The sequence below is a fragment of the Poecilia formosa genome, unplaced genomic scaffold (assembly GCF_000485575.1).
Source record: "Poecilia formosa unplaced genomic scaffold, Poecilia_formosa-5.1.2 Scaffold8, whole genome shotgun sequence".
NCBI classification, from domain to species: domain Eukaryota; kingdom Metazoa; phylum Chordata; class Actinopteri; order Cyprinodontiformes; family Poeciliidae; genus Poecilia; species Poecilia formosa.
Genome location: NW_006799947.1, coordinates 4985015 through 5000924, shown reverse-complemented (window position 1 = coordinate 5000924; position 15910 = coordinate 4985015). Strand labels below are relative to the sequence as shown.

Here is a 15910-nt window from a genome sequence, read left to right as displayed (position 1 = left end):
TAAAAAGAATGAATAAAAAGTTGTAATCCTGACTGGAACTAATCTAAATTCACTTATTATTAATCAGTGTCAACTTTAAACAAATGAGGTTTCAGCCTTGACTTAAAGTAACTCAGTGTTTTAGCAGCTTTGCAGTTTTCTGAAAGTTTATTCCGGATTAGCGGAGTAAAAACTTGTGCTGTGCTCCTTGATCTTCATGGTGTTTGCTCTCTAATGTTCTCTGGCAAATCTCTAAGGCATTGAGAGAACATTTGATCTTATGCTGAGATTAAAATACTCACAGGTGGAGTCTGTGAAATGGGTGAAGACAACAGTACTGGTTTTTATTTAGAGGAATCAGAGTTAAAGGGGATGACTGGAAATGTTGACCGAATTGCTCTGTTATTTAATTGTTAAAAATAAATCCTCCTCACTACCCTCGATAATTACGCTCCATTTTCTTTTTGTTGGTGTTTCACAGAAGATATTGTCGAATGCAGTATTGTTTTCTGCTAGAACTGATAATTAGTCATGCTAATTATTATATATATATTTTAATAGATATACTTTGAAAATAAACACCTTCACTGCATTTCGAAACAAACACTCCACCTTCCCTTCCTTTTGTCTGCGCTGCGTCACGGGCGTGCGTCAGCGTTGTTGCGTTTCCTTCTCGGTAACTTCGCTTTTCGAGTTTCTCCTGTCTACCAGGAGCCGCCAAAACATTTTCCAAGCTCTCGTGAGTCTAACATCCTTTAAGACATAAAGCTCACACAGAGAATAAGAAGAAGAAGAGGAAGACGAGAAAGAAAAGTGCGGATAACCTGCGTCGTCGAAGCGTTTGGATGATGAAGGGCTTACGGATTTTCCTCCCTGCTCTCCTTCTTGTCTTTGGTTTGGCGACAGTTCTGGCCGAGTCCGCACCTGAACACGGTAGGGACTGAGACAAGTGTCTGATTTAAAAACATTCAGATTCAATTATTCAATTTAATTATAATATATATTTTTATTTAAAGTCTTTTTTAAAAACTCTCCCTCGAATAGATATTTTCTCAGTAATGTTGTTCTTAAATTACTTTTTTAAACTTTGGGAATAGCTAAAGCAAACAGCTATCATGTTTGGTAAAATAAATGTTACAGGCTCAGTTATCTTAAAACTAGGAAAAGAAAATTCAAAGTCGACCTCTTTTCTGCTCCTTTACTTTGACATAAACAAAGCAGTAATTTTGTTTTTCTCTCTCTCTTTCTCTCTTTTTCTCTCTTTAAGCTTTAAGCTTTCTATCAACCTTCTGGATACACATTTATCTCAGTAAACAGACTAGCTGTTGTCCGCAGAGGCCTTTAAAACGTTGATTTTACTGATGCATGACTACACAAAGTCTCTGAAGTCTCCATAGAAAAATGTCCCAGGAGGATTAGCAGTAGTTATAAAAAAATAAAAATCACCCTAAGAATACCCACGGGCCTCATTTAATCCCCCTCAAGACTTTTCAGCTAATCAGTGTATTATCGGAGCTGGATGGGTGTCCCCACTATGCCTCAGAATGGTTTCACCATTACAAACAAATCCTGTTTTCTTTTCTTCTTCACAAAATAAACCATTTGTTTTTTTCTTTCTCAACAGTGTGTGAGACAAAAAATGGGACAAGCTGCGAGGACTGTCTGAAAAATGTGTCGGTGAGTCCAGATTTGAGCTCAGATAATCTCATACTTGCTCTGCACAGTGTTTGTACACGGCTGATCCAAGGCGGAGGTGCTACAGCTGCTGGCTCGTTTTTCCATCTCCAAACCTGTTGGACTGGTTTGAGGAGTAACTGACCTGTTCCCAGCTCGCCCTTCCCTCTCTCTCTCTCTCTCTCTCTGTGTGTGTTTCTCATGTAGCTCAACATGCAACTGACCTGAGCAGTTTCAGATTTGCTGCTTTGTTTGAGCCATTTTGTGTGTGTTTTTGCAGTGCCTGTGGTGCATCAAGACAAAGTCATGTGTAACGTATCCGGTGCAGACCATCCTTCCACCCCATTCACTCTGCCCGCTAGATGATGCCCGCTGGGGGCTCTGCTGGAGTAAGAAACGCACGCACGCACGCACGCACGCAGATTATGTTTCCACTAGTGGTTTATTTTTGTGGAAAGAACTCATTTAAATTAAGGAACTGAGCTGCAGTTTCAATACTCGTTTGGTTTGGTGAATCAAAAACGGTAAAATTACTTCCACTGTTTTGTATGTAATGTCTGCACTGATGCATTCGTACAAAATGGCTCTTACTGTTTAATCTTTGATTGATCATACTATAACTAAACTAATCTAAGAAATTAATTAATTAGTCGCTTGATACATTCAAATGTTCTTGATAATTTCCATTCTGATGCTTCATATTTGTTTTATTCTGAAGTTTACAGAAACTTCATGATCTATGTTATTGATGGGTTTTGGTTGAGTGTAATATTTATTTTCCTTTTTATTTATTGTTGGATGTCGTTTTTTTTTATATATATATATTTAAAATGTCTTCCAGTTCGTCTGTGTTGAGTAGTTCTGTACAGAAGTAAAATTTAGAAATCTTTGGGAGGGCAAACTCCCATTATCAACAAAATCATCTCACAATGATCTCAAAATAGCAATGTCATTGTTCATCCAGTAAAATCTGGTATTGTGACAGAACTAGCTACAGCATCTATTTATCAAAAACTAATTGTAATACTAGTCGATCGTCCAATTTGGAATCGGCCATTCTTTGGTCTCAAAGAATGCCAACATATTGAAAAGGTAGAGTTTAAATGTCATTACAATTTTCAAACATTTTTACAATTTTCAATAAAATAATTTTTACTAGATTGAGAAAGTGTTGCAGACTTACGTTTTCTCTGGTTTTATGAACTGTAGACAGTTTTGTGTAACTTCAGCCTCCTGAAATACTGCTTATGTTCACACTTAAAATGCAATAACCATCGTAGCTCAGCACCTAAAAAATCTGGGTCAGTTAGCCTATCCGTTATGTCATTTATTGTTTGCTGATTTTGGTTTGCTAGCTCATTTATTACTGTTTAGGTTCCTCTTGCTTTGCCCTCACAATCTGAATGTTAAGGCGGATGTACTGTCAAAATGGCATCTCTTACTCACAGCTTTTTATTTATGTCTGAGCAGCCTTCTGCAAACTGACTACCTTGAGGAAAGTCCTGGCTTAATTAAGAAGCTAGCAGTAACCTGTCAGGCTTTTGTAACTTCGTGAAGTAAAGAAGGGTAAAAACTCTTAATAATGTGTAAAATTTGATTATTTATGTTGCACTGCTATATTTTGATGGGTTTTTGTATTACATTACAGTGCATGTATGAAAATAACCAATATGTTGTCAGCATTATCAGAAGTTTTCATTATCTATTCCAGCAGCACTAGGTATTATTGATTATCTGTTCAAGATTAAATTATCGGCCAAATTTAAGTGAGTCAGGCTTTTAAATATTGTCTTCCTAAAACCACTGTTTTTATGCACAAACCAATTCCTTCAGTAGGATATCAGTCAATCCACTTTACTTACATCATTAGATTTGGTTACAGTGGGCTGAGTCGGCTTGCCTATTTTTATTTTTTAGTTTTTTACAAAACAGGACATAAACGCACGATGGCTATAACCAGATGTAAAGTGAGCAGATTCTCAATTCTTTAAAAATATTAAAAACCATGGAAACATCCTGACATGTGACAGTATCCACACAAGGAACAGATAAGGGAAAAAAAAAAAGATTAGAAAAACAATGTTAAAGATAGACATCTGATCAAATGGGAGAGATATGAACTCGCAGTGGAGAGGATGATGGATCTTGTAATACCTCTGCACATGCTTTAAATACTACTAGGATTCTGGGTTTAGTTGTATCTCATGCATCAGCTTATTGAAACGTTTTACCATTTGGTTTGCTGAACCAGGACACTGAGCAGAAAGATAAAACCGACTCAATAGAAGCTCGATACAATAGAGTCGACAGGGTTTGTCAATATGAAAGGAAGACAGTGTTCTGCACTGGTATGGACAACCTAACAGTTTGCCTCAAAGGTCAAAATGTTTACTGTCAATAATTGGTCAGACATTTGTAAGGACAGACACTTTTCTTCCACAGTCTGAGTCTTTTTTTTTTTTTTTTTAAGTAGTTTCCTGTGCCTGGATGTGTTTTATAAAATCAATGAGGATGTCTTTGGTTTTTGAGATATTCTGCCAGTAGGATTCATCAGATCATGTAGCAGAGTCATCCAACACAGGGGAGTGACACATTTCTTTTTCATTACACAAGCTAACAATCCTTAAAAAGTCTTAAAATCCAGCCCACAAATATTTGAACCTATGAGAAACGGTTCTCTAAGCTGACGAACTAAAATGTGAGGTTGACTGGTGTTAAAATAAAACAATAACAACAAAAAAAATCAATATGCATTTGATCACTTTCCACAGTGATTTATCTACTCTGTGTTCTAAAGAAATAGTTTTTCTCAAGCTATACCCCTGGAGTAAAGCTGTCTTTGTTGCTATGACTGACGCTTTAAGTCACTGAAGTATTTACGGACTGCCGTCTTGTGGAAAATCCCGTCACACATCCAGATAAGAGCACAATGAGGTGGGTTTTCCTCAGAAGGATCAAACATCTGACTTCAGATGAATCAGATTTCACATAGAAACATAATATTCAAGGATTTGGCCATGCAAGTTTTAATTACGCCCTTGTTTGACGCTCCTTGGCTATCAGATCAATTTTTCTGTTATTTTTCTCTTTGTGTCTGTATTTATTTCATAATGCCAACATCTATGTGCAAACTTGTGTTAGGTCATGCTTTGCAATGTACATGTGAAGCTCCAGATAATTTTAGAGCAATTGCTGCTCTAAAGTGTTAATGTGGTGTTTATTTATTTTTTATTTTTTCAAAAAAAGGAGTTTAAAGCCCGTTATCTGTACTGAAGTTTTGCTGAGTTCATGTAGGTCGTAACCATGAGGGTGGAAACAGCGTTGCAACATGAGTTAGTATTCACACGTGCTTCTACTCTCAGGTTAAGCTACAAGGTAATTCATAGGTGTGTGCAAGGAACGGAATATATATTTGAGTTTCAAGTCTAAATAATTAAAGAAAATTTCATTAAGAAACCTAAAAAAATCATTTTGCCGCATTATGCACTGCAGATATACTCTTCTTTTTAGATATGCTAAAAATATAAGATGTTAAAAAATGTGGTTAATCTTGTTGAATAATTGGGATTTTAATATTGCAATATATTTTTAGAAATGGTTGCAATTATGCTTTTTTTGTTTTGTTTTGCCTTTTTCCATAAAGAAATACTTTAGGCGGACAGTAGTACTGTGAAAATATGTGCTCGCCCCTTTGCAGATATTAGTTTTTTTTTTTGTTTGTTTTTTTTACACCACATTCAAAATTTAATTTCAGAAACACTGCAGAGGTCAATGCTATTTAACTTATTATTTTATTTTAAAGGACAAGTAGCTGAATTAAACTGAATGAACTGTAAGTATTTGAAAGAGGCGGATTAATTTGTTCCACATAGTCAGGTTGGCTTGGATCTCTAAATGAAATGACTTGAAAAATAATTCCTGTATTTACTTGGGTGACTTTTGTCTGCTAGCAAACCTTGTAAGATGATCTGAAACCTTTAAGTGAGCCAAAAAAAAAGCAGAATAAAGAAATTTGCAAAAGGGCAAATGCATTTTCCCAGCACTGGAAAGAGACTGCAGAAGTTGCACTGGGAACTGACAGTCTATAGGTTATCATTTCATGCAAAAAAACAAAAATAATAAAAAAAAACCCAACATGTATATATACTGCTCAAAAAAATAAAGGGAACATTTCACTTTAATTTTGTGTGTGGCTCCAAATCCAGGCCTCCATTGGTTAATAAATTTGATTTCCATTGATGATTTTTGTGTGATTTTGTTGTCAGCACATTCAACTTTGTACAGAACAAAGTATTCAATGAGAATATTTCATTCATTCAGATCTAGGATGTGTTATTTGAGTGTTCCCTTTATTTTTTTGAGCAGTGTATATTGATTTACATACAACCATGGTGTTTTGCCTATTTTTTGAGAGAAAACGTTGGTGATGTTGAAGGATCATGTTTCCCATGTTCCTAAAATGATCTCCTAACCAAAGTTTAAAATCAAATCTGTTGTCATTATTCCAACTTGCTTTTTTCCTTTTTTTAAAAAAACAGATGGAACAATGGTGGAACTTATTTTAAGCTAATGTAACATCAAAGTGGTGCAATAAAGATGATTTTGTTCTTCAATATCCTACAAAGTGATCTGACTCTTCCTCTACGGGAGAATAAGTCCGCAGATCCTTTTATTTTTTCCATAAAAGTACATTTTTAAATTATGTGCTTTGGGCAAAATGGAAAGGCTAAGCATGAATTATTTCTATAACTCTCAATATTTTTATATGCAAGTAATGATAGCATATCAAGTAAACAAGAAGACACAAACACCATCAGCATTTGCACGAACTGTTTCATCTGCTTTGACATAAACATCCATTCAAAATGATGAACTTAGTCTGATTTCTGGTAAAGAGCTTTTACCCCACATTTGTTGATTCCTGATTGGATCCAATTGTTTCATTCATTATTTCTATATTAGAAATCTTTTTAGTGTGAGGATTTGTAACAGATTCATTCTCTCTGCAGTGAATTTCCAGACGCTGATAATCACCCTGTCTGTGCTCGGGGCAGTTCTCATCATCGCTCTCATGGTCTGCATGTTCTGCTGCTGCAAGTGTGAGAACTTTGGGTAAGTTTGCAGTTTGACTCTGGGCGAAATAAAAGTGAAATAGATGGTGTTCTGTATAAAGCTGCATGTCGGGTTTTGTGGAAGATTTATTTTGGATTCCTTTCGGGTCTTATTGTTTCTGCTTCCACACGTGGCTTATTTGTGTCGATCCCGATGTGGAAACTTTAAACGATGCAATTTTTTTTTTTTTTTTTGCATGACCTCAACGATTTTCTTATCCATCACTGATCTTGTTTTTGTGTGTCAGATCCCAACGATTTGAGGCCAAGATGCAGAGGCAGGCCAATAAGACGAAAACCAAGCAGGATGAAAGGTGAGGAACTGTAAAAGAATTCAAGGATGAGTTTCTGGAAGCTCACAGTTGATGCAGCTTGAAGTTAGGAGCTGCTGTTTTTTTTTTAAGCACGAGGAGGCTCGTCCTTCTTGGAGCTTTTCAAAAAATAACGACCCTCTCGTTCCCAACAGATTCCTGGATAGGTGTTGAAACATCTTCAAGGAAAACTTAGTGAAAGTCCCATAAGCCTTTTGTAGAAGTCGTGACCGGGATTATTAAGAATATGCACACACACGTACAAATATTCTCCACAAACTGTGTATTGGTTTGAATAATTTTCACAGTAGTACAATCTATTTTGCAATCAATGTTAGTCATTTCAATGGGTTTTGTTACAGACATCATAGTAAAGTGGCATGACTACAAATGCATGCCATATGCCAAGGTGTTATTAATAATGTTAAACTCATTTGTTAATCCTTCACCTTCGCTTTTGCATTGCTTTGTGTTGGTTTATGACATAAAACCCCAATTAAGCACAAAAAAATAGTAATTTTACCATAATAAAAACTGAAAGTATTAACTGCACTATGAAGTCATTATGAATGTACAGAGCAAAAATTGCCTTTTAAATATATTTTTTTCAAATATATATTCTACTTCTGTGGCTATTCAAATATACATGTGGGATATGTGTATATTCTGCAAAACATTTGAGCCCTAGTTTACTGTTTTTTGTCTTTCTTTTTTATGATTTTTGTATTATGGAAGACATATTTGTAGCACCAGCTGCATGCTGCTGGTTGGCCAGTCATTATCAGTGTCAGGTTTCGCTATTGTCATCAGCTCAAACTGGTTTTATGCTCATGTGACTTCTGGACACATGAGCACAGGCTGAGGAATGACATGAATTCCTGTGTGGCTCACGGAGAAACGTTCTGTCTTCACAGGAGAGCAGAAATGAACAAGAGACACCAGGAGATCAGGCAGAAATACGGTGAGCTTTTCTGACAAACACCTCTGTCTTAATTTGATAGTGTCTTTCGGGTCGTTGTCCTGCTAAAACGTTTTGTATAAAGCGCAAAACTGGAGCGAGGTTGCTGGAACAGAAACCGGCCCACGGCATCTCAAATCCTCCACCCTACTAGCATTAAACATGATGTAGTTTTCCATATGTTTTTCATTTATTTCATGCCAAATCCACCTGGAACTTTGTTGCAAAGCTCAACTTGAGTCTGACCAAAAAAACATGTCTCCTGTTCAAATCTCTCAAGTGTTTAACAAACTCCAGACGTTTACGTTTGAGATGGTAGGACAGCAGAAACCTTTATTTTTTTTTATAGAATACTTCCTGAAAACTCATTTGATAAATTAATGGATTGTAATGTGGGAAAGGAAGAAATTTAAAGATAATTCATTATGCTGATGTTTTTTTTTAATTATTTTTAAAGAGATTGGTATTCTTACAAACAACTCTGCCATCAAGGATTGAGTTAACAATTTATATCAGATGGTGCAATTTTAGTTGAAGAGTAAAATTGACCTTATTTTACACATCTGACCCGTTCACATTCAAAAATCCTTTATTGATCTCAAAGGGAAATTAAATATTGTTGTGACCAATTGATTCAAAGTCTTCAAAGAGTTATTGTCAATTCTTTCCTTCGATTTCCCTAACAGAATTTATTATTTTCAACATTTTTATATTTTTTAACAAACACTGTTGTTAATGCTTTCTTTTTGTTTTTGTAGGACTGAATGGGCCAAATCCATATGCAAGATTTTCCTGAGATCCACGTTTTGAGCTTTTGGAAACGAGGACTGAGCTGTTGATCAGTAGCTTGGTCCCTGGTTGTAAAAATGTGCAGACCCAATATTTAACAGGAGCTAGAATAATGGAAATGTTTTCTGCAGGCAGGTCTTCGGTGTCGATAAACTCATGAGTCCATTCATTTGAAGGCTTTCACTGATGGTAAAACGGACACACCTGGATGCAATGGGTTCTTTTTTCTTCCAAACCAGAGGAGTTCCTATTCACTGTGGTTCCTTTTATTTATTAGCCTTTAGCTTAATTATGCAAAATGGAGGTCACTTTAGATGTTAAAGTATCAATCATCTTCTGCCAAACAAAATCTGTGGTCACTCCAGTTTCATGGATGCTTCAGATTTTAAAAGTATATTAGAGATGACATCTTTTTGTTTTCTGATTATCCTGATATTTCTGAAAGCCACCGTGCTTATATTGTTTGCTTGTTCCTCTTGGAATTGCTTTTTAACACATTTTTACAAAACATATTCATAATTACTGATCATAGTCAGCATTTGTCTAAATCAGGCTTGTTTTACTGCTGTTTGTGTCACATGAAGCTATATTCCCAATAAAAGATCTTAGACTACCTCCTCTGCTTGCCCCGTGTTGCATGTTTCTTTATTTAAACCCATCAGTCTTGATACATTTTTCTGTTAGCAGGGCAAAACGACAGATTTAGCTTAGTTGTTTAAGAAATCTGATTCAAAATATTACTTAATCTAGGTTTTCCTTGAATTGCACTTCAAATTTTCAACTATAACATAGAAATCTTAAAAGATTTCTATATTATAGATTTCTACTTCATATTCCACAGCTTCCCTCCCCGACCTCCATCTTGTCCCTTTCAACACTTCAGGTAAGAACAAGCTGTGGAAAGTCCAGGTTCAGATGTACTGTGTGGCATCATGGGATTTATGTTAAACCTGAGCCTAAAGCTTGGAAAAGTACCACAATTATGTTCTAATCATAAATGCTATTATGAAATGCTATTAGCACATCAGACTAATAGCTATTGGTTTGATCATCAGACTACTAGCATGTATAATTAGAACATCAGACTCTAATGTTGCCGCAGTAGTTTATCAGCATCCCCACCCTAGGATGGCACCGTAACCAGCTTAACACTAAAGAAAATATACATGAAATATGTTGTTCAATGCTAATCGAAGGTAACTCTAAACAGGTGTTTGTTTTTTTAACTTAAGGTATATAATTTATTTATTTTTTTGAATTTGTATGCATAAAAGAACATTGAGAGGGCCTCTGGCCCAGGCTCACATCATGCTAAATCCAGCCCTGTAGGCATGCATGTGAGGCGCTAATTCCAGTTAAACATTTATTTATATGACATTTATGTTCAGGTATTCACATAAAGAAAATACAGACATGTTCAAGTGATTTCACAATGAAAGCTCATGCATTCATTTTGATGCTCTGTGAAGAGCAGCTCTGTTTCTACAGTGCGCATGAGCGAGGATTCTGCATGCGTGCGCGTCCCCGTGTCCGCGCTCCGTAGAAGGGCAAACCACGTGGCTTTCCCCGACCAATCGTTTATTCGTCACAGCGGTCCAGCGCGCGTACGCGTCTGCGAGGAGAACATTGGACAGAAGGCAGCAGGAAGACGGCTAAAGCCCGGTATCGGTCTGTTCTGAACCCCCGAACACAAAACGAACCGAGATGTCAGAGGAAAAGCCAAAGGTAAGATATAGCGGCTCACACGGCGGCTCCTCTGTGGTGACTTCTGGGTCGGGCTGCTGCAAAATCGTCTAGGAAATGTGCAGTCTACAGGCCTGGGTTTGCACGTTTCTCCAAATTGGCGCAGTGTTGGTTTCGCAAAATGAATGAGAACCCGCACATCTATACGTATACTCAATGAGCAAGGCTGCACGATTGAAATGGAAATAAATCAAAATTACCTTGCTCCTAATGTTGTCCTTAATTTATGTATAAATTATTTGTTATAAATTTGATCACAGTGTATGTTTGTATCTTGTGGTCCCCCCCTTCTCACAACCACCTCTTTTGTCGAGAGGGTCACACGTTATCTCCGCAAAGCTGCAAAATGCCGCAGCTGTAGTTAGCGGCAAAAGAGCGCAAATGGTTATGACGCACCCGTTTAAAAACTGTTGTTGCGGTGGCGCGTTTGTGCTAATTTAGTTTTAAGAATGTTCCAGTTCGTCTAGGAAACAACAAAACAAAGCAGTTAGCCACATTAGCCCTGCAGCTAAACTTCCAATTGATCCCGAAGGACCGCCGGTGTGCTAACCTAGCCTGGAGCTAATTATGCTAACGTTAGCATCTGAAAATGAAGTCTGGCCTGATTTATCATCTGGGGTGGCCGGCTTTACTTGTATCCTACTTATTATTATTATTTTTTTTAATTTTTCATATTTTTTGTTAGCAAATAAATATATTGTTACTTTGTTGTTTCCCTAAATTACAAATAAATACATTAGAGAGACAGTCTGTTTTAAGATATGCATACGAACTTTTTAAAATCATCTACTGTATCAAATTGCTAATAAAGCTAGAAATGATCAGCTCCTATATAAATAAATTGCTTTATATTAATGCAAAGTCTTTTTGCCACACATTTAGCTACAACGCTGCTTTAGCCACCTTCTGATTGCCACTTCTCCACAAGCCATGGATTTCCACTGTTTGTTAAAAACACGAGATTAAAGTCCGTTACTTCAACTGACTCTGTTCTGACTTTTTTTTTTCCTCCTGACTTTTGCTCTGCAGGAAGGAGTAAAGACGGAGAACGACCACATCAACCTCAAAGTTGCAGGTCAGGATGGATCAGTCGTCCAGTTCAAAATCAAACGACACACGCCGCTCAGCAAACTAATGAAGGCGTACTGCGAACGACAGGTGAGTTGCAAGACTAGCTGGCTGTCATAAGGGATATTACAACCGCTTGCGCAATACAGTACTTTGCAAGTGTTCATACGACTTGAAATTTTGCCCATTTTTGTGCCGTTAACAAACTCGTGTCTAAATAAAACCTAGCACAAGCAGTTGCCTTCAGAAAGGAAAACACAGGTAGTGTCATTGGAGTGGCTGAAGGAAAGCCATAAGAAGTGTGGAGAAGGAAGTGTCCTGCATTTTGTCTAAGTGGAAAACTCTTCATGTAAAATAAAACCAACACTATACCTAATAAAACCAACACTATAACCATGAACTCACTGACTACACATTAACCATGATGGTGGCAGCATCACGCTGTTCGGATGCCTTTCTTTAGCAGGGACAGGAGGCTGATTGGACGATGCATACAAGTGCTCTGAACTTTTCAAATCCTATCGCAATACTTTGAAGTTTGTGGTTGAGACTTGACAAAATAGAAACGGCATAGAAATCGCATTCCTGTTTGCGCCCGCTTCAGTTTTCTGGTTTTTGTTTACCCGTTGCCCGTCTTCATCGACAGGGTCTTTCAATAAGGCAGATCAGATTCAGGTTCGATGGCCAGCCAATCAATGAGACGGATACACCCGCACAGGTATGGTTACCCTTTTCTACACGATGAAGCGTGCAAAACAAAACATTTCACATATTTGTATTTTTTTTGTTTATTTTTTTGTTCTGTTTTAAATGCATTCGGACTGCTCAATCCTTTTCGATATCCATCTATTTTTATGTCCTCTTTCCAGCTGGAGATGGAAGATGAAGACACCATAGATGTTTTCCAGCAGCAGACTGGCGGGTGCTGCTAAGCCCGACCACCCACCTCACTGACGGCCATGTTCAAACCATGCCCTAAACCACCTTCACTGTCTCTCCCTCCCAGTTTGCTCCTGCCAGCTTATAATTATTGTTATTATTATTATTATTATTATTCTCTTTTGAAAGACATTCTTTGCCTGATGTGTCGGTGCTCGTCAGCTGTTTATTTTACTCTTTTAGTCAGGACTGAAGTCGAGTGTTTTCAGTCTTTGCGGCTGGCCGGTCAGGACCACCTCGTCCTCGTCCGGTGCTGCAGATTGTAATCGGACCAACGGCTCTCCACAGAAACTGCTGTTTCGGCTCTGCTTCCAGCGCGTCAGAGTGTGGGGCTCTGCAGGTGTTTTTTTTGTTTGTTTTTTTTTTGTCCAGGGGTCGCAGTCAGTGGGGCGCGATTTTGAAGGGGAAGCACCGTCTGAACTGAACACCCACCTGCTTGCTATTTCACTTTTATTTCATTTTGTTTTTGTTGAGCAGATGTATTTAGGTATATTTACATTTTAGGTGCTTCTGCATTGTTTTTGTACTTTTTTTTTTTTTGCCTTCCGTTTAAAATTATAGTTTTATTTTTTTTTTCCTTCCTGTATAGAAATATCCAAATGGGTGTTAGATTAGTTGTGAGGTTAAGAACAATACTCCAAAGACAAGAACATCTGCTTCTCTTTAAATGTATGTTTCTCTAATTGCAAGGTTAAAACGGTGTCATTAGATCGTTAGTGTTTTGCTCCCTGGCTTCTAATAGAGAACAATCTGTTGTACAGATTGCCATTTGCTCAGGCGAAATGCTCGATCAGGGAGTTAAAAATAAGTCTATGCCATCGAAGTAGGCTTAGTTTTTGGCTGTGTCTTGGTAACAAATGCATCTTTTTCCTCTTTATTTTGTATTTTTCGGCTATTAAACGGACAGCCATCTGTCCCTGCGATAAAAGCGGCTCCGATTGGGAGTTCGGCTGCGGGCGAACTGTTTCCGACTCGAGTGCCGTTTTCGCCATCGAGCGGCTTCCACTTTGAGCTTAGGACATCCAGCCAAAGCAGATTGTTGTAAGCACATCACTTTTCTACGATGCGTCACCTGCTGAGATGCTGTGTTAAAAACAAAATGCTGCCGTTGTCGGAGAAGATCTCTCAGATGAGTCTGGCGTTTCGGAGACGTGACGTTGGTGCGTCTCTTCATGTTCGTAGAGCAGGAAGGTCAGTCCCAGGGTCACAGAGTTGCTTACTTTTGATCCTTTTACCGTCGCAAACTTGGATCTTTCAGTCTGGAGTGAAATGAGCAAAACGCTTTTTGAACGAGCTGGAAATCTGTGAAGAAGCAAAACCCGTTTGGAGTCGTGTGGAGTCTCACGGATGCTTTTTGAGGTTTAACGCTCAGAAAACGGGTTAGTTTTCTTTTTTTGTACCTGAGCAGGTCCGGTTTCATCTGGAACAAGACGGCCAAACAAATGACCGCAAATCTCCTTCCCTTCTTCCTCTAACCTGCCAGAAAGCCATTTCCCTTTTATATTAAACTGTTCACATCCATCTTATTCAGCTGTATTTTTGTATGCATCCTTTTTATCAGTTGAGTAAGTGGCGGTATCCTTTTTTTTTTTTCTTTTTTTTTAAGCGAATACATATATATATATATATACTTGCCATCTGCTATCGGAACTCTTCATTTTACTGTTTAAGTTCACAAATGACTCCCGAACAGCCGTTTCTCCCCATTGGATGGCGTGTTGGAAGAGGAGTCTAGTCTTTGTGCGACGCATCTCGGCACAAATCATTTACTGGTAATGATTGTGAATTTAGCTTTCGTCACAAATATAAGAGCACATTTTATCAGTACCTACGAATCAGCCTTCCACATTCTTTGCATTTTAACAACTGGGTTTATCTGGACAGAAGTCTTTTGTGGCGGTTGGCTGAGCTACACTGTTATGTATGAAGAATGGGGTCCAGGTCTCGTCTTGTTTGTTTTTCTCTACTTGTTTGTACATTATTTGTGGTCTTTTACTACTGTATACAATAAATATAGTTTGGTACTCAGATATGTGGTCTCCTGCTTCATTATTTAGCTTTTTTTTTAAATATAATTCAGTGGTTCAGTTTGTTTGAACTTTAGATGCATTGTGACCACTACAAAACTCTCAATTGGGATTTTACAAATAAAAAAAAAAGTGGATTTTCACATTTAGCCCCCTTTACCTGAATACCTCCAAATAAAATCCAGTGTCTCAATTCCCTTTAAAAGCCTCCTTTATGTAAATTGAATGAGGGTCCTATTCACAGTCTGCCACAATCCATGCTGTGGACAAAACAATTTAAATAAGGTGGTCTAATTAGATGAGATAACCTCAGTGAAGTACGGTAGTGGCGGTATCATTCAGTTTCAATGCTTTTCCTTGGAGGAAAGCTGGTCCAAGTTGATGTGGATTGTAAATGAATGCAGTGATATGTGCTGGATGAAAATTTGAGATTAGGAGGCAGGTTCATCCTCCAGCAGGACAGTAAACATCAACGTAGAGCCATAGATGGAGTAATTTAGAATTGAGGCATATTCGTCTGTTAAAACGGCCCAGTTAAAGCACTTACCTAAATTGAAGTGAAAATATGTGTCAAGATTTGAAATGTGATGTTCGCAGAATGCACCCAGTATGACTGACTTTGCTTTGCAATGAGCGGGGGAAACACAATATGTATCTCTGCACACCCCACACTTTGCAAATTGTTTGAACCGACGATGTAAAAATTTCAACCGCGCACAATCAGCACAGGTTTGTGTTGATCTTTCCTATAATATCCCAAAAGCTGGAATCCTTCAATCTTATTACAATCACATCAGCTCAGACTGCATGTGACGGGTCCTTTTTGTTTTCCTTTTTTGTCTCTAAAGCCTTTATTATTATTTTTTTTTTTACAGTCAAAAACATAATTTCACACCACCTGTACATCTCTGCTTTCTAAAAAAAATTAAAGTTGTTATAAAAAAGGGCACAGGTGCAGTCACTCACTACACAATGCTTTTGGCAATTTCAAAGTGACAATCTAAAAAAAAAAAAAAAATCTATTTGGCATTAACACGTCTGACATTAAGAGGGCTATAATTCATAAACAAGCAGACGGTCGCTCATGTGAGACTATGAAGCAACGACCACGAGGTGGCAGCACTGAAGCATGCCAACAAAACCCGTCAGGAACAGTTTCAGCTGGTTTAAAACTTAGTTCCAAAACTTTGAGGCCTTGGTCACGACTATTCAGCTATTACAAGTAAATATAAAAATATCGTTGTGATTAGAAAAATATCCAGCAGGTCAGTTTTATTCATTTATGACTACTGTTATCTGTTGCAACGATTA

General features: G+C 37.6%; 2 protein-coding genes across 2 annotated transcripts; both read left to right on the top strand.

Annotated features, from left to right (window-relative positions):
- Positions 1 to 607: 607 nt before the first annotated feature.
- pttg1ipa (PTTG1 interacting protein a) lies at positions 608 to 9444 on the top strand. The gene is made up of 7 exons (XM_007576682.2): positions 608 to 912; positions 1604 to 1656; positions 1934 to 2042; positions 6663 to 6765; positions 7013 to 7078; positions 7990 to 8036; positions 8792 to 9444. The coding sequence occupies exons 1-7, from the start codon at positions 825 to 827 to the stop codon at positions 8827 to 8829; spliced, it is 504 nt and encodes a 167-aa protein (XP_007576744.1). The 5' UTR covers positions 608 to 824; the 3' UTR covers positions 8830 to 9444.
- Positions 9445 to 10036: 592 nt separating this feature from the next.
- On the top strand, positions 10037 to 14602 carry sumo3a (small ubiquitin like modifier 3a). Its single transcript, XM_007576664.2, has 4 exons — positions 10037 to 10547; positions 11595 to 11723; positions 12280 to 12351; positions 12503 to 14602. Exons 1-4 carry the CDS (start codon positions 10527 to 10529, stop codon positions 12563 to 12565), a joined length of 285 nt encoding a protein of 94 aa, XP_007576726.1. The 5' UTR covers positions 10037 to 10526; the 3' UTR covers positions 12566 to 14602.
- Positions 14603 to 15910: the final 1308 nt, after the last annotated feature.

What these genes read in the sequence shown, in the direction of transcription:
- sumo3a (XM_007576664.2), top strand. Translation starts at nt 10,527, where the DNA reads ATGTCAGAGGAAAAGCCAAAG. An exon ending in AGGCGTACTGCGAACGACAG is followed by an intron (nt 11,724 to 12,279) that starts GTGAGTTGCAAG and finishes CTTCATCGACAG; the next exon opens with GGTCTTTCAATAAGGCAGAT. An exon ending in AGACGGATACACCCGCACAG is followed by an intron (nt 12,352 to 12,502) that starts GTATGGTTACCC and finishes TCCTCTTTCCAG; the next exon opens with CTGGAGATGGAAGATGAAGA.
- pttg1ipa (XM_007576682.2), top strand. Translation starts at nt 825, where the DNA reads ATGATGAAGGGCTTACGGATTTTCCTCCCTGCTCTCCTTCTTGTCTTT. An exon ending in ACTGTCTGAAAAATGTGTCG is followed by an intron (nt 1,657 to 1,933) that starts GTGAGTCCAGAT and finishes GTGTTTTTGCAG; the next exon opens with TGCCTGTGGTGCATCAAGAC. An exon ending in TGCAAGTGTGAGAACTTTGG is followed by an intron (nt 6,766 to 7,012) that starts GTAAGTTTGCAG and finishes TTTGTGTGTCAG; the next exon opens with ATCCCAACGATTTGAGGCCA.